General features: G+C 39.2%; 1 protein-coding gene across 1 annotated transcript in view; it reads right to left on the minus strand.

Annotated features, from left to right (window-relative positions):
- LOC128740794 (neural-cadherin-like) overlaps positions 1 to 18730 on the minus strand; it is a 126837-nt gene that overhangs the window by 20069 nt on the left and 88038 nt on the right. Inside the window, 3 exon segments of the mRNA XM_053836360.1 lie at positions 3061 to 3227; positions 4847 to 5005; positions 5008 to 5036. Coding sequence (XP_053692335.1) covers positions 3061 to 3227; positions 4847 to 5005; positions 5008 to 5036 — 355 coding nt within the window.

The following is an 18730-nucleotide window of genomic DNA, read 5'->3' on the forward strand; positions in this document are numbered from 1 at the left end:
ACTATAAAATTATCTTAATTTTGACCCCGAATTACTCGTAAGTAAGCATCATTTTGCTTTCAAAAACGCTCCTCAGTATTATAAATCATGTTTAAAAGCACAAAAGATAAACAAAATTTATAGGCTTACAAAATCGGGATAAAAAGCTGATGAAATCGGGGGCAGACAAAATCGGACGCTGACAAAATCGGAACATTACTGTATTTGTGACTGCGACTGCATTTAATTTACTTTAAACGCATCGCTTGCTGGCGTTTTTAGCTAGCTAAACGTTAAGCCAGCTTGCGTTTTTATGTATTAACGTCTCCGTGAAAATCGGAGGACAGAGAGACCGAAAGAGACGGAGAGATAAAGGGACACCAAAAGAGATAGAGCGAGAAACAGAGTGAGTAGTAGAGTGAGTGAGTGAGTGTGTGAGTGAGTGAGTGAGTGAGTGAGTGAGTGAGTGAGTGAGTGAGTGAGTGAGTGAGTGAGTGAGTGAGTGAGTGAGTGAGTGAGTGAGTGAGTGAGTGAGTGAGTGAGTGAGTGAGTGAGTGAGTGAGTGAGTGAGTGAGTGAGTGAGTGAGTGAGTGAGTGAGTGAGTGAGTGAGTGAGTGAGTGAGTGAGTGAGTGAGTGAGTGAGTGAGTGAGTGAGTGAGAGAGAGAGAGCGAGAGAGAGAGAGAGTGAGTGAGTGAGTGAGAGTGAGTGAGTGAGAGAGAGAGAGAAGGAGAGAGAGAGACTAAGAAATGATGAAAATTAGAGTGCTCAATTTGACTGCTCGACTCAACTGTTTGACTCGACTACTCGACTCGATTGCTTGTCGCGATATTAACGTGCCGCTAATTTGAATCAATTCGTTCAGTTACTCAGTTAAATAAAACCCAATGCGAGCATAAAAAGTATTTGTCTCAGTTTCAGGCTTTTATGTACAACATCTTAGGGCTATATTAATATTGTAATCATAAGATCTTCGCATGCTTTGGTGCAAATAAATTTAATATAAAGCTCAAAGAACTAACACAAAGATTAAACATCTTCGCAAACACTGGCAAAAGGAATTTATCCGCAGTTTTCTTAACAGACATTTATATTTTCCGGATCGTAAGATTCGTGCTCAACTAGTAATAATATAAGAGTCGTATTTTTTTGCTTTTCTGTCAAGTTTATTGCGTATTAACACCCTTTCCCCCAATGCGTTCTTTTTTTACTAGCTTATTCATTTAGACTATTTGGTTAATTTCGTTTATTTTGTTTGTTCCTTATGCTGTTTATTATTTTACCGCTTCATTGTTGCACATTGAAGTATAGTGAACTCCTTCTAATCTAAACCGGATACCGGTTCAATACGCTGGCTGGGGCCAGCCGACCTCATTTTCAAATATCCATTATTGAGAGGATTAAAACTCCATCGCGTTTACTGCCGCTGCTTCAGAACAAGGATGCAGTTCTGCCTAGAAAGCTCAAACCTTGTTTTATTTTTTTTACTTCGAATCAACCAACCAACCATCAGACGGAAATCACGATTCATAATAAAACTGCATTCAGTGTGAAAATTTCGCTTGAACAGACAGCTTTTAAAGGCTAACGATAGGAAAATATTTTCCCCTTGCCGCAGCGAAAAACGTTGAGCAAACTCCTATATCGTAAGCCGACCGAGCGGTGTGTGCACACGGACGGAGCGAGCTTCGATGATGGGCGCAGAATAAAACCATTTCAATCGGAAAGAAAACGAAAGCACACTTTCCGAGACTAATCAATTATGTTGCCCGTCCGATCCAGCCAGTACGAAAATTAAATGGCATCCATTGATTGGAGAGTAAAGTTTTCCAGAGTATCACTTACGAATCACTGCAGCAGCAGCAGCATCAGTGAAAAGAGGATGGAGATTTCAATCTTTTGTGAAAGAAAAAAAATCAATCGGACGTTTCTATGATGCATCTATGCAAACGACGGGCATCGATGTCTATAGAGCAAACTATTCGAGCTATAATAGAATATTTGTTTTGTCCGCTTAGTGCAAATTCGTTTCTGGAAACATCGAGGTAATGGAAAAGAGATTGGAAAACTTTCAGCGGCCTTCCGCAGTTTTATATAAAATGCACAGTGGGGTGCAATGCTCACTTCTAATTTAATCGATCGAAAATCTTAGTTTACTTTTTGGAACAAACATGATATTTCAAATGAAATTTTACTTAAATTCAAGTTTGTTTTAATGTTGTAAAATTTCCAGTCCGGCAATTGAACTAATAAAATATTTTCAGCAAATTTTATTAACTTTTTTAGCTATTATAGATTATAACCTGCGGGGGGTTATAACAATTTGCCGCTATTCACCGAAAAGGATTAATAAACCATCAAATTTGTCAAATTTAGCTTCAGAGCCCCTATTGGAGTGTTTCATAAGCGGCTAAAAGTCAACTGGCATTCGATTTTTTTCTTCTTTACGTAGACTTTCGACAATGGCAATCGTTACAATTTCAAACAAGTTGGATGTCCCAATTAAAAGTTTATCCAATCATAGCGATACTCCGCTCAGCACTCAAATGCCACAGCGGAAAGCGCAGCTTCTGCTTCGGTTCAAGTTTACCTCGAAGCCAGGCGGCACTTGTCGTGAATTAAACACTTTCTTATCGAAGTACGAGCTCGTTTTTACGGCGGAGGAGCCGGCCTCGGGTTATGATTTTTTCCTTTTCCCCGCCGGAAACGAATGGAACTATCGTTTCGAAAAGTTTGAGTTTGCCTGCAAACGTGAGAAGGCAAATTTTTAGGAACTATGCAATTGAACGCTGTTCTCCCAACCAGTTGGAACCAGATGAAGATGGAAAAGTCAACCCGCTCTATCTTCGATGACGGTCGATATGACGCTGGCCGCTGGGACGGGGAGGTGGTACTTAGCAAAGCGGAAATTGCCGCTCGGCTGGCGCGAATGGAAAATAAGTAGAAAACTACCAGCAGGCCGAGCCGAGCGAGAGTTCTTCTGTCCGGTCGGTTGAAGCTTTTTCCACTTCTTAACTCGAAGAATCCGGTTTTTTCATTTGCCGCCATTCGCATTCCGAAAAAGTTTACCTATGATTTCGTACCGATTTATCTTTACTTTTCTGGTCCTGCGGGCAGGCCGCTAGCGCTGGCTGGTTGGTTGGAACAGCGGAAAAATGAGGGCGCTGGTTTTCCCCGTTTCTTACGCTCTCTTTCAGGCCGACCATGGATTGTGTCCTACATTTGAACAGTACCACTTTAGAGACGCTGGCTGAGGGGAGGAAATGGTAATTTATTCAACGCCTAAAAGTTTGACTGTCGAGGCTTCGAGGAATCAATGACAATTCTCGTGGCGATTTGTGTACATTTCTTAGATTTAGGTTGTGCTGGGATTTACAAATTCGTGAAAAATTCAGTATTCTCATTGTCATACTTCAAAGTTTAAAAAAGCGTATTTAAAATTGTTACCGCGGTATGGGAATTGAATTTATGCCTACAATTAGGGTGGGTTCATTGAACGATTGTTTATGAACACTTATTTTAAGCACCTACTAAAACAGTTCCAATCATTAAGTCAATTCGTTCAAACGCTCGCTTGGTATTAATCGCTTAAGTTTAGCCATTAAAATTTACTAATCACCGGTAATATTTCATTTACAGTTCGTTTAAAAGCAATGGTGACTGGCTTTAAATATTGATTGCGGTTATTTACCATCTAGAAAAGCTGCCCAGCCGTTTGAGTTCGAACCTAGACCAGATTTCGAGTTCAAATCCCAAAGTAAGTCAAGCTAGATTACTGTTCGGCTGATAGAGTTTTAAACGATTTACTTCAGTGAAACCCAACCCGCATCCAGCCTGAAGCTGTCTGCTCTTTTCAATCTTGATCTCAAAAAAAATCAAGACATGAAAAACAAAAAGGCTCCCCGCCGATTCACCGAAGCAAACAATAGGTCCATTCGTTGAAGATTGATGTAGCATAAAATTTGTTTACGATGAATTTTTCCCTATTCTTATTCCCAGCTTCAAACGAAGCAGGGAAAAATCGCGCGGTTGGTCGTAGCAGCGAGCGAGCGGCGCCTTCGTGGAAAGTCAAGGATAAAGTTTCGGCTAATGGGTGGCATAAATTTCGCTGGCTGGCTGGCGCGATCGGTATCCGTTCGGTGAAAGGCTGCGAGCGCTAATAAAGCGTGACCAAATTCAGGCGGGATTGTACAACTTTTCTTACCGCTAGCTATACCGATCGAAGACACAGACCGACACCGTCGTCGTCGTCGTCGTACGGTGATTCAGGAGGAAGGTTATTAATCATTAATAGACACAAAAAAGGCCAATGAAATAAATTAATTTGAAAAGTTGCAAAAAAGGCCGTTTAGGGTTGAATTTGGTCGGTCCAAACAATCTTTTCTTTTCCGATGTTCAGCCCGGAAAAAAAGCAAATCAGACCAGATCAATTCTGGCAGACAATAAATTATTTTTAAATTATTCACCTGTTTAATTCTCAGCACTGCGTGCTGAGCTTACAACCAAACAAAATAAAATAAAATAAATTGTATCAAATCGACGGCAATTGTTGTTGAAAAAAAAAGAAAATCAAGACATTATTTCGGATTCTTTGAAACGAACCATAAAAATGCAATCTGTGCCAGTCAATGCTCGCATACGAGTGATAGCAAAAAGGCCCGGTATGCTCTCATAAATAAACAAGGCAATGAAAATATCTTCACACAAAAACACAACTGAAGAAGATAATAAACGGTAGCTCCAAACGATGCTAAGATTGCAATTCAATTGTACTTGAAGTACAGGGACAGGGGACGGGGGGTCATTCAACGCTGTGGAAATGAAGGAAAAATAAACAAACTATGTATGTGTACTGGCGGGTAGACTTACCTCGACTCGCACGGTCAGGTTGTACTCCTTTATCGTTTCGAAATCGAGCGGATGGTTGACTTTTATGTCCGCCCACGTATCGCCATTGTCAGGACGCTGCTGCAGGTAGAACGTATGTAGCTTGTTGGTTTGCGCCGTCGACCCCGGCATCAACCGGTAGAACACGGTCGGGTTTCCTTCGATGCCGGAGCTGTTTATTTAATTTCGGATGGATTTCATGTGAAATATTGGAAATTCCACATATGACACGTGATGCGGAAAAACCGGTGAGTGGGGAGGAAAACAGAGAAAACATATATTAGTATTATGGTACTGAGCCACCGTCCCCGGTGCGATTACGGATACGATTGATAGCGGATGGGAAATCTACGGCAGCTGCCAATCTGCGCCGGCAGCTGTAAAAAAAATATTTATCGACTATCGGTAGATTTTCCATCTCTCCCGGAGATTGCTTCTTGTTCTTTGCGCTTTAAGCTGGGATCATCCTCTTGGAATCAAAAAGCAAAAATAATCACATCGAGTTTTATCGAAATAATGAACAACGGACTAAAAGCAAAAAATGCACACACGAAACCTCTCTGGGGTAAATGTCACCTCAAAAATCAAAATCCTGTTTTGTTTTTCGCACCATGGATTAGTGTTTAGTTTCGGTAACTATTCAGTAGTTTATGCGTTTAAAATCGGTGCGAGGATGATCCCAGAAAAAAAAATTGAAATGAAAAATAATTAAAACCAAACTCGAGTTAAAAATTCCAAGCTATATTTACCATTCGATACGCGATTTTCCGGTATCGAGTTTGGTTTTCACTCTGACAAAACTAATGTGTGGACACATGTTCAACTTGGCTACCGGAATGCAAAATGAAAATAAAAACCGATCAACTTCAAACAAGCAGAGCGACAGGTTAAGGTGCGGGAGTGGATTCCCTGTGGAGCTTAAAAATGCACGTTGTAACAGCCGACAGCGAGCCGTTCTCATTGAGGCAAGGCTTGGGAGGGGGAATTTTCATTTCCGATTAATGTTTACTAATGATCAACGGTATGCGATGATCCCTACTTTGGTTACAACGGCTTTCGGTCCTCGCTGGTGGGTGTTTATCAATAAGAAATTGGAAACATTTTCCGGTTAAATTCTAATATTTATTTTATTCTGAGAGATACGCATTTCGAAAGCCGTTTGATTTTATTTGAATTTTATAAATCGTTGAAACTTCTGGTTTTAACACGGTATTACACAGTACCAAGATGATTAAGTCAAAATCTACTTATAGCTTGCAATAAAACCACAATAAAACTGTTAATAAAACAATGTTTAATGTTTGTATGATTGTATGTATGTTCCACCATAACTCCAGAACGCCTTGACCGATCTCCACCAAACTTGGCACACATATCCTAAGTAACAATTCTAAAGCCACTTGGTTTTACTTAAATTTTATAATGATTTTATTTCGGTATTAAGTATTACCTCTGGTTTTATTGTGACATTGCACAATACCAAGAGGATACGAGTCCAAACACACTGATAGCTAGCTAGAAAACCATAATAAAACTGTTATTAAAGCAAATTTATTGTGGTTACTTATATTTCCACGTTGAAAGTTGTTGGCTGCACCACGTCTTTTATAAACTTACTACCGTGGACCCCCGTTCGTTTGACTGTTTTTAATTTGAACACTTTTTAATTTGAACCCCACTGGTTTGCACGACGTGCAAATTACAAATGCACATAAACACGATTTGTTTGTGCTGATCTAGCGTGTTTGACCTGTTTTACGTTCCGTTTTCCCAACGATTATGATAGAAATCCGATCGGAGAATGAAATATTCGCTGCTTGCAACCGCAAACTAAATCAAACCAAAGCAACAACAAAGAGCAGGGCGACCAGTTCATACAAGTTTTAGCATATTTAGGGTTACCAGTTGTTCAAAATAAAAACTAACCCCCGTTAGTTTGCATGGGCAATCGTTCAAACGAACGGGGGGCCACTGTATAAGTGTGGCGTAACAATACAAAATGGCGCACCAATAAAAATTAATCTTATCGCGGTTGCTTGGCAAACCGCAAGAAATTTGTTCGTTTTATAGAGCTTTTAAAATTAAATTTCAGTGGCGCGTTGATGTTGATTTTATCCACCTATCATATCAATATGCACGATAAAATATAATGCGCACTGCACACTGCACTGCAAACGTACAAAGACTGCTCAAAATTCATTATTTATTCTATGGGATATTTTTTTAAGGTCGCTATTAACCAAATCGATCAGGGAGATCTGACAGTAGAACTTAAACTTTTCTGCTCACGAATGTATTTTCAAGTTGACAAAGCCGGCGAACTGATGTAGCTTTTAATCAGAGCCAAAAGCGAAAAGCTTCATTAAATTATGGCGGTGGCTGTCAAGCAGCGAAAGAAAAATTGGTTTTAATGCTGCTTTCAGCAGCGCATGATACAACTACTTGAGCTTATAACCTAATTCTTATAGAGGTTATGAAAACATTCTGTGAAGTGGGCCACTTGGTCAGAAAGCAGTTTTAAAGCGGTCATCATAAAGTTGTGGTGGAGTTCACAGTTTTATTAGCGGTTTTATGAAATTGGTTATGGAAACCACTATACGAACGAAATAAAACTTGGAATTGTTATTTGGGATTTCTTGATATAAGGGAATCAGCATCGGGTGGTTGATAAGAGGGGGAATGTTCGTAACAGGGGAGGAGGCTATACCCAGCTAGCACCAACTCGTATATCAATGTACGAAAACTATCGTAAATATCTCCTAACAAACTCGAAATCGTAACTGAAGCTGGAAAAAGTGGGATCAAGTTGATTTTCCGTCGTATATAATGATAATGACTGACATACATACGATTTTCAGCACAAAATCATAGAGTAGTACGGAACGACTCGCGCTTAATCGCATATTATCGTATATAAATACTTATATAGTCGTAACGCTCAAAATTATACGTAATCACGTATATCGCCTCCAAATAGTGCGGATATGCCAATTTTGGGCATTACATACGATTTATTTAGCATGTATATCTGTACGTAATGCTGATTTTTACCTTTTTTATACATGTGAAAATGCTAGCTGGGTAACTCCGAAATGTCTGGAAGGTTCTTCACCAACCTTGACATACATGTTCTTTGACATAAGGGAATCAGCACTGAAGGGTTGACAAGAAGAGGAGGGGGATTATAACAGGTGGGAGGCCATGACTCCGAAATACCTGGACGGTTCTTCATCAAATGTAGCACACATGTTCCTTGGTATAAGGACATCAGAACGTAGGGGGTTGACAAAAGTGGGGAGAAAAGAGAGTTCATAGCAGGGGGGAGGCCATAACTCCGAAATGCCTGGAAAATTCTTCATCAAACTTCGCACACATGCTCCTTGACATTAGGGCATCAGCACTGGGAAGTTGACAAAAGCGGCGAATTCTCAACAAGAAGGGAGAGATCTAAATAAGTAAAAGGGGTTGCATTTCTCTTGCATTTAAACCGATTGCAGTCGTTGCAACTGACTTTGAGAAAAGAGGGGGGTTCCACCGAGGAGGAGTATATGGTAAATAAACCTTTGTTTCGTTTCCATTATAGCGATTTTCATTGAGCAAACCGATGCATAATTAGCTACGTGACAGAAGGGAGAGCTGACTGGGAAAGAATCGACGTGTACGGGGGCGAGGAACGTGAGTATGAATGTATGTTCCACCATAGCTCCGGAACTTCTGGACTGTTTTTCAGCAAACCTCGTTTGTTAGACACATGTTTTTTGGCATAAAAGAATCAGCACCGTGGGATTGACAAAAGAGGGAGACGGTCTCTTACAAGGGGAGAGAAAGGTTCAAATGGGTAAAGGGGTGCGTTTCTCTTGCATTTGGAACAATAGCAATTATAAAAGTTGTTTTATTTCTGAAAGGGGGAATAGGGTGTCGTGTTGTATCGAAGAAGACAGATTTACAAGTGGTTGGGGGCAACGTAATAGGAACTGATGAAGGGAGTAGACATATTCAAATGAAAAAAAGGGTTTGGTTTCTTATATTATGAGAGTTTTCGTTACAAAAACAGATTTACAAATGTCTGAGTGACACAGGGGCCCCGAATGAGATTGGGCAATCAGCTGGTTTTTTTTTTATAAATTTACCATACGTGGAGCGTTGCAATACAATATGGTGCACCAATCGAAATTGATCTGATTACGGCTGCTTGTCAAACCGCAATAAATCTGTTTATAGGGATATTAAAACGGTAATTCCCAGAACAATCAGTTTCATTGCTGCTATTCTGAAAAATCTTAGAGTTCAACACCGAAATCATTTTTTATGCAAGGCCACATTGCCATATTCGAGTATCATTTTTAGCTCACAAACAAAAATTCATCATAGCAAAGTGTGTAGCAGAAAGAAAGTTATTATCAATCGGTTTTCATGTCACAGGAAGCCACAAAAGTGATTTTGCAGGAAATTGAGATTATATATTCATTTTGTTAAAACAACTAGTTATCAAAAAATGTAAAATTTCTATGTCGCGTTTTTTATCTACCTATTATAAAAATATGCATGATAATATTTAATGCGCATATGTTACACAACTATGAAAACTGCTAAATATTTATTAATTATTCTTTCGGATATTTTATTATGGTCGGCATATAATCAGATCGATCTGACAGTAAAACTTTAATTTTTCTGCTCACGGGTGTGGTTTAAGCTGATTGACTGATTTAGCTTTTCACCAGAGCAAACTGCATGCTTTATAGCTTTGTAGCGAGAAGCTTCATTAGATTGTAGTGGTCAAGCAACGATGATCGGTTTTATTGCTGCTTTCTGCAGAGCGTGACAAGACTTCTTAAGCTTATAACCTAATTCTTAAAGAGGTTATAAAACCCTTCTGTAGAGCGGGCCGCTTGATTGAAAGGCAGTTTTATAGAGATCACCAGGAAGTTCTGGTGGAGCTCATAGTTTTATTAGCGGTTTTATGAAATTGGTCATAAACACCACTAGATAAACGTAATAAAACTTAGAATTGTTACTTGAGATACGTGCACTTGCCGTATTTGAACGAAAGGTATTGCGAATTTTCGACGGAGTACAAACGGATAGCAAAGAGTGGCGTAGTCGTATGAACCACGAGTTACAGACACTACTTGGAGAAATTCCCATCGTACACCTGCCGAAAGTTGGGAGATTATGGTGGGCCAGTCATGTCACTGTGAAGTGGAATCCGTTCTCTTCAAGAACCCCACCGGCACCAGAAATAGAAGGACCCAACGTGCTAGATGGCTCGACTCGGTTGAAGCCCACATGCGTGTGTCGAGACGATCAACGAATTGGCGACGAGTAGCATAAAAGCGAGTACAGTGGAGAGGAATTCCCTAATATATTGCACGTTTTCTTTCCGTACATTCCTTTATTTTTACCGTGAACGCACGGAACGAAAACGTGCGACGTATTAGAGAAATGTCAAAAATTCTGTTCAAATGTTGCGAACACGTCCGCCATTATGGTTCGTAAAAAGCTGGATAAATTTTGTTTTATGGCCGTCTTCTCATAATGCGCTTCAAATTTCATCGTGCATGTTTGAATAAAAAGCACGTGAAATTAATGCGCCATCGAATCAATGCTGAGTTATAAAAACTTTTTGTATAAAGAAAATAAATAAGTTCGATTCGTCAAGCTCAATTTCCCATAATATGGCTCTAGCTATATTCTATAATACGCGAGCACATCGAAAATAACTTCATCTGTGCAACTCGCACTTTATTTTGAGGAAATGACCAAGATTGTTGTTTGATGGTTTTTAATTGCCAGAATATCAATATGGCCTGATATTTTTCGTTGATAAATCTAGCAACGCTAGCAACGCTAGCAACAACTGCGATAAATCCGCTCCGGATCCGGATATTACCATTTCAGAAGCATTATAAAACTATGAGTTATTCGGCTTTGTGTGCATATAAATATTACAGCCTTGAGGTTCTATTGCAGTTTGACAAACAGCCTCCATAAGGACAATTTTGTATTGATACGCCAATGTATTGGTACGCGTTCTCGGGGGAATACTCAGTATTGTTTTATTAGAGATCCCAGTCAGCATTTTCATATGTATAATTAGATTGCAAATAAGAGTTACGTACTGATATGTATCCAACAAAATCGTATTCGACGCACAAAAACCGCTTATTCGTACCACTTTGGAGACGATATACGCACTGAGTAATAATTTTGAGCGATACACTTATATAGGCATTTCAATACGATAAGATCCGATTAAGCGCTTCTAGCTACATACAGCTATACAACTTTGTGCTGAAAAACGTACGATTGTCAGCTACTAGCATTATAAACGATAGAATATCAACTTGGGCGCGCTTTATTACGCTTTATTTACGAATCCGAATTTGTTAAGAGATATTTACGATAATTTTCGTACATTGATATACGAGTTGGTGCTGGCTGGGATGTTACATAGCCAACTTGTTTTCTTGTGGCAATACAAGCAACCGCAATAAGATCTGTGATGCGGGTAGCCAGCTGAAGTGCCGTAGTTTGCAAATTTACGCAAAACTGACGCTCTACAGAATACTAATTCTCTCGGTAGCCCTTTACGGCTATGAACCATGAAAGCTAAAGCAGGCTGATCGACAAGTGCTTGAGGGTTTTGAGTGTAGCATTCTGTGATACTTGATACTTGGGGATACTTGGAGGCAAAATGGCAAACGGAGTGTGACGCAGACGCATGTACCATGAGCTATCTCAAGTATACAATTCTGCTGATATACGGAAGATAGTACAATGTGGTTGGCTGCAATGGGCTGGGCACGTGGCTAGAATGCCCAATGAAAGAGTAGCCAAAACTCGTTCCTAGACTCATTGGCACTGTCGATATTCTCCAAGTTTTTATATGAACTCTACAAACGACACAACTAGTCAAAAACATTTTGCCCGCTATTGAAATTGAGCCGCATTTTCAACCTGATCAGCCAAATGTTACGGCTATATGTTTTGATAACAACAAACAGCTGATGCGCTAGCAGTGAAAAGGCAGTTTACTGTACACGCGATGCTCTAGTTACATCCTATTGTTTTTTAAATTATGCATAAATTAGGGCATTGCATCTAACTATATTTAAGGGGATTCTTCTATAAGTCATTTCTGATTGTCTGTGCCAATATGTTCATTAAATTACAAAAAGAATACTAAAGAAAAGCTTATTTTAGACACTATCAATTATTTGACTCAGCATAATAGATGTGAAATGTCAGTTTTCATGCTTCCAGACAAGTTCTCATCGTTTTGCCTTTTCCTCACTTGCGTGAAACCCGAAATATGTTAAACTTTCTTCACCAGTACTGTGTCACCGTGAAGTGGCTCCCACATCTTCGAAGTACCAAAATCATTCTTTCTTGAATGAATACTGCTAGATGATGTGGGCTGCTTCCTAAGCATGTGTCAATATTTACTTTGGACAAACTGCCGTATAATCAAGCAAAAAAAGGTAATATAAAACTTCAATCCGATTTCGGCATTTCTCGAATCGACTGGTGTTTTCTGACCTATATTCCCTTTTTGAGACCGGGAGATATTTACTGTTATTAGATTATTCGATCCAATATCAGAATTATTATTGTTTCCTTCTTGGAAATCTTTTCCCCAAAACTGCGAGTGAGTTGCTTTATTATACTTTCGGTTCAGGCATTTATTCGCACGATGAAAGCACGCTTTATAATTGCTTTCGGGAAATCCTGCAGGATTTTATTGTAATGTATTTCTACGCGTTTAGACTCCTTGTTATTCAATGAACTTTCAGTAAAATCAATCCGAGGACAAAATACGTTCACACAGGTATGTAAAAATCAAACATCTCGGCATACCATACAGCTTTCCACGCCACACATGGTTGTTTTATCAAAACGGTGAAGTCCTACAAAACTCCAAATGCTTTTACTGTGTGCGAACAACAATATTTCAACGATTCCCGGGAAAAGACCAACAATGAGTTCGAGAATTGGATTCAAAATTACAATATGGCGTCTTCCATTCATGTCCTCATCAGTAGCGGGAGCAAACAAAGGAAACGATTTGACACTCCATTTTCCCTATCCCGTTCGTTCGTAATCAACCGGTTCTCCTCGGGATATCAGCACTCAGCAGCAGTTAAGAAACACTCCAGTCACAGTCAGTGCTCGCGTTTTAGTTTGTTGCATGAAATCAAACACCACGCCGGCCGTCTCAAAAAGGGAGAAGTGATGAATACAGCAAACATCATCCCTCCGGGATGTCGGGTGGAGGAAACCCAGTGAAGCAACACGCCCTCCATTGTGTGTGATGACTGAGTTGAGCTCCTCACATCCTCGTATTGGCGGAAGGCGTACAAAGGAAAATGTGCGAACTTCAGCAACGAGCTTGATGTATCGTAATAATTTTACGTCACAGAACGAGCGGAAACAATAAAATTTTTCGCACTTGTATCGGGTCGTTATAATTCGAAACGAATGACACAAGTGTGGGAAAAGGGGACGGCTGACGGTAGGTTGCGTTCCGCAACGTAAATGTTTAATCGAGTTCCTCCCAGAAGCACCCGAATAGGCAGTCATATCCTGCTTCTAACTTGTTTATAACAAGGTCGTAGATCACCGACCTGTCATTTGCGGTTTCTTGTATCGTCATTTATGTGGCTCCCAAATGGCAGTCGTTTTTTGACCTGATGTGATATGAGTCTTTTGCCTAGCCTAGGCACTAGTGTATGTGCATGTGTGTGAAGTCATATTCCACCGTTGATTGCGCAATTTAGCGCCCGTTATTAAACAACAAGCACAGATATGAATTACGACGTGTTTGGAATGGGAACAAATCGTTTAAGACACTCGGTGTCCCCTCGCTTGGAAAAGTGATTTTTTGTTCCTTTTTGGAGGACATCAAAATTCTCCCACCAGAAGTGCAAGATCGTAATCATAAAACCATACATCAAAAGTTGCCGAACAAAAAATTCTGTCCACCTAGGGTGAGAGACGGAAACCACCGTGCAATAAAGCTTTTGAAGGACTACCACCGCTGTTCAGGATGTTCGGCAGAAGTCATTCTCCATTCACCGAAGCACGAGGATATCTTTAATTCATAGGAAATTTATTTTCCGAATGTTTAGGGCCGACCCGTTCCAGGCCGGGAGTAATACGGATGTACCGGAAACGAGATACGAACGAATTTGTTTCCGCCTTCGTTATCCGACTTTCAGTCTGGCTGTCTGTCAGTCAGGCGAACCAACCCGGGCAAGCCCCGAATGGGTGGAAAAAGCTGACGGTCAGGGTCAAAGAGCTGCTGCCGAAAGCATTCTTCCTTTTGCTAATGGTCTTTTCCTCTACCAGCAGAAGCAGAGTGGTGGCTTCAAAGCTCCGGCAGGTGGTTGGAAGCAGATTTTTTTTCTGGGGTATTGTCTTTTTTGTTGTTGGTGGTTTGACGGATGGCATGTGAAAGTAAAGTCAAGCCAAAAAGGTTTACCTCTGCATAATGGTAGGTATTTCTAATCAAGCGGAAATTATTCATTGAAAGCGAGAGCTTTGGGATTTGGAATCATTCGAAGCATTTACTATTGATATAACTTGTAAGACACTAATCTTGGGAAGTTGAACCGCATCAAAGGAAGAACAAAACGAGGAGGTTGTGAATCATATCATATCATATCATGTGAATTTGTAGAATATTATAATGGAGATTTGGATTAGCTCATCGGATTATTTCTATGTATGTATTTTTCAACAACGGGTCTTGTTAGGAATGAATGCTTAATAATAACGTGTTCTACCCAATTCCAAATTAAATTACTTCGCACTTCAGTCGATTTGAATAATTCGCGCTGTTGATTTGTATTTGAAATGTACAAAACAAATGAGTATACAAATTAACAATACAGAGTGAAGAGAAAATCAATCAGATTGTTTGTGGGTGCAATTTCCATGGTAAAGTAACCAACTCATATTTTAGACACTTACTTTGTACAACTGCAGATGGGGACAATAATAGGTTGGTTACTATAGGTACCAAAATCAAAATTTTAGTACCAATGGGCAGGATATGGTGCTGATGGTGGTAAATATAACTGAAACTAAACAGAAGGCAGTTAAAGACAGCCTCCTACCTATAATTTAACTATTTTCAGCTATCATTTTCGTTTTGTAGTCGAACCAGTTGCTCCAGACCTGCCGCCACTTTGTGTTTATGTTTGGTCTGCAAAATTTTGACGTTTCCAACCTCCTGAAGAAAGTGGTGGCTGGAGCTTATCGAGAGCCAAAAAAGGCTTACGAAGACACTGCTCAGTAATCCGGTTTCGAAAAAAAGCGGACATTAGCAATTGGGTAAAAAATGTGTAATTTTGCAAGGGTGGTGTCTTCTGAGAAGATTAATAATAAAAAATAGCGCATCTTTTTGCACTATTAGGGTGACCGCGAATTCACCTTTAGGGTGATAAAAACTTTTGTTTTTTTTTTAAATTTCAAAAAAAAATTCTCCAAAAAGTTGCAGAACATACTAAAATAAGCAACTTTGCTGAATATAGTAACATCAATTATTCTCGATAACTTTGCAGACGATTTTTTTTATTGCTTTCAAATGTTCCACAAAGTTATTCAGTATGCTAAAGTACTCATTTTCTGTGAAGATATTTTTTCACTAAGATTCATATTTAATGAGTTATGAAAAATTTTCACAAAAAGTAACAAATTTTTCAATTGATTTTTTCTGAGATTTCTTTGGAGATCTCCTGATAGGAATATTTTTATATAGACAAAATATAGTACTTCCACGTAATGGCTGTCTGGGTTAAGCAAAGTTTCCCGAAATTGAAAAAAAAATTGAATAGGGCGAATTCATTTTTTAATATATTTTATAACTTTATAATTATGCATTTTAGCGACAAATAGTCTTCAGAGAAAATGTGTATTTTAGCATACTGAATAACTTTTAGAACGCTCGAAAGCATGTTCTGCAACCTTTTCGAAAAATTTTTTTTTTTATTTAATATTTGTAAAAATAAAAGTTTGAGTGCAAATAGATGCGCTATATTTTATTATTTAACTTCCCCGAAGACACCACTCTTGAAAAATTACGCATTTTTTACCCAATTACTAATGTCCGCACTGTTTTTGATGAAAAACAGATTAATTAAAGCTTGGCAAAAAGTAAATTTGGACGCCATTCGTGCGTCACCAGCACGTCCCTTGTAGGTAGCTGGTAGGAACTGGTACCATTTGACCAGTACGGAACCAGAACCATCCAGTACGGAATGGAACTCAAATGACGTGAAAAAATCTTGCATAAACACCTGGAAAATCCAGAGTGGTCAAGATCAAAGTTGGCCAAAATACTAAAAATGTTAAAAACAACAGTGTGTAATGTTCTAAAGGGTTATAAAGAGAACCTAGATGTGGAAAGACAGCCACGAACTATCAAGAAAGGCGGCAATGGAGGCCGGGAGCTGAATATGAAGATATTAAAGTATGTTTAAGTGCAACCCCTGGCATCCGGGTTATGGCCATCAAACCACGCGGAATATTTACATTCGAGAAGGCCATAGGTCCTACAGTGCCAGTAAACAACCGTATCGGCACTTCAAGCAGTATTTGGTAGCTAAGAAGCGTGCTAGGCATTTGTAGGAATTTGTTTTGTTTCTATGAGCAAGATTTGATGAAAATCAACGGATTTATTTTGATGGACGATAAAACCTACGTTAAAATGGATGTCAAGAAACTCCCCGGTCAAAAATTTTACATCACAACTGGGCGTGAGCTATATGTCGGGTAAGTAAAAGTTTGTGTTTGCTGATAAATTCGAAAAGAAGGTCATGCTCAAGCAGCAATTTAAATTTTTTAAGTCCCTCTAGTGGTTTCTATGACCAATTTCATAAATCCGCTATGAGATCCACTAGAACCTTCTGAATATCTGAAAGAATCTGGTATATAAAAATGGATTTCTGTCTGTCTGTTCATATGTTCCTTACAGATTCGAAAACTACTTAACCAATCGACGTGAAAATTTGCATGTAGGGTTTTTTGGGGCCGGGAACGGTTCTTACGATGGTTAGCGACCCCTCTCTCACTAAGAGGCGGGGCTCCCATACAAATAAAATTAAAATTTCCTCATAACTCGAGAAGTAATCAAGCAAATGGAACCGAACTTCGCATGTGGGGGATTTTGGAGCCAAGAATTTTTTCTATGGTAAATTAGGACTCCTCCCCAGTTTAAAAGGGGGAGCTCCTATACAAATGAAATACAAATTTCCTCATAACTCGGAAACTAATCAACCAAATGGAACCAAATTTGGCATGTGGGGGATTTTAGAGGCAAGAATTTTTTCTATGGTGTACTGAGACTCCTTTTCATCCATTCACCTGTGCTTATAGTGTGTTTTTTGCGTGTCAGTCACGTCATTTGCAAATAACATTCTATCAAACCTGTTCTCTACTTTTTCATGATAAATGTAATTAGTTGTGCAGATGGTGTTACTGTTCAAAGTAGGGTACGGCGCTGGTTCTTCGATTTGTTTTTACTTTGGAGGAATTTCGGAGGAGAAAACTATCACTAAGTCACGGAAGTAGAAATGGAAGTAGAAATCCAAACACGTACTCGCTACTTTCTACAGATATGTAGGGGGACCCGGTGCATAAAGGACACCTTAACTGTTTTCAATCAATTACGAGCAAAAAGAACCAATTGAATTCAACCTGAAAAGGCCCAAAACTTAGATGAGGGTATAATCTAAACAGTTTAGTGAGTTCAATATCAAAATAATATCAATATACAAAAAAAATTAACGTTTTCGTTCCAGATGTTTTTTCGCTCGTTATTATTAGGTACGGGGCAAAAGTGCCACTATGGTGGGGAAAATGACCACAAGTAGAGAAATGTTAAATTTTCACTTCTATCTATAGGAATTAGGTCTAGTTAATGTGTTAGACCAAAAATAATACACATAAAGATAAATAAGATTTCAGTATGCTTGTTTTCGGCATTGTCATTATCATTTTGTGCAATTTTCAAACAGTAGAATTTCAAAATCATTTTAATCTCTGAGTTTATATTTTTTATCGATGAATTTTCTTATGGTATATTGTAAGACGCTTTAGAAACCATAAAAAATAACCATATTAAAATTCTTCTTCGTTTTAATGGAAAACTGAAGAGTGGCACATTTGCCCCGGGTGGTCGTCTTGCCCCTTGTTCCCCTACTACCGAACGTGGCGGAAGCGAGTCACTTTTTTCCACGAAAACACACGAACACATACGAATGCAAACGAAAGCATGTGAAAGCTGCTATGCGATAGGCAGCGAGCGTTCTGATTACCATAAGGTCGCCATCAGCGTTGCCAGATCAGCGGTTTTCCCGCTAGATTTAGCGGGATTTCAAGTCGGACAGCGGAACTTAATAACCAAACAGCGGCTAGCGGGAATCTAGCGGTTTTCTTAAACAACTCAGCGGGATTTTAGCGGGATCTCGATTTAGCGATATTTGGTAGGCAAAAAGAGTGCTGAAAGAGAGGTTGATAGCAAAACACTTCGTTTATTGAGATTCTGATGTCTGCTCATGCATTGGCAGATTGTTCAGCATATTCTGTGGATTAGAAAACTCCGTGGTTTTTGCCTAGAATGGGATGAGTTCTGACAAATACTCATTAGAATTTACTGAATAAGAAGACCACCAAACCAATCCGTTTTTCGTATTCCTAATTTTTCCACATACTAATTCGTTGCCGATGGTAAATTCAACTTATTCATGAATTGGAAACAAAACAACACTTATGTATCTATATACATCATAGAGCCGTATTCTGCAAGTCACGTCGAGCAACTCGGCTCGACTCAGTCACTGTCGAGTGTAGAGTGCAAGA

This window comes from Sabethes cyaneus, chromosome 3 (assembly GCF_943734655.1).
Source record: "Sabethes cyaneus chromosome 3, idSabCyanKW18_F2, whole genome shotgun sequence".
Taxonomy (NCBI): Eukaryota; Metazoa; Arthropoda; class Insecta; order Diptera; family Culicidae; genus Sabethes; species Sabethes cyaneus.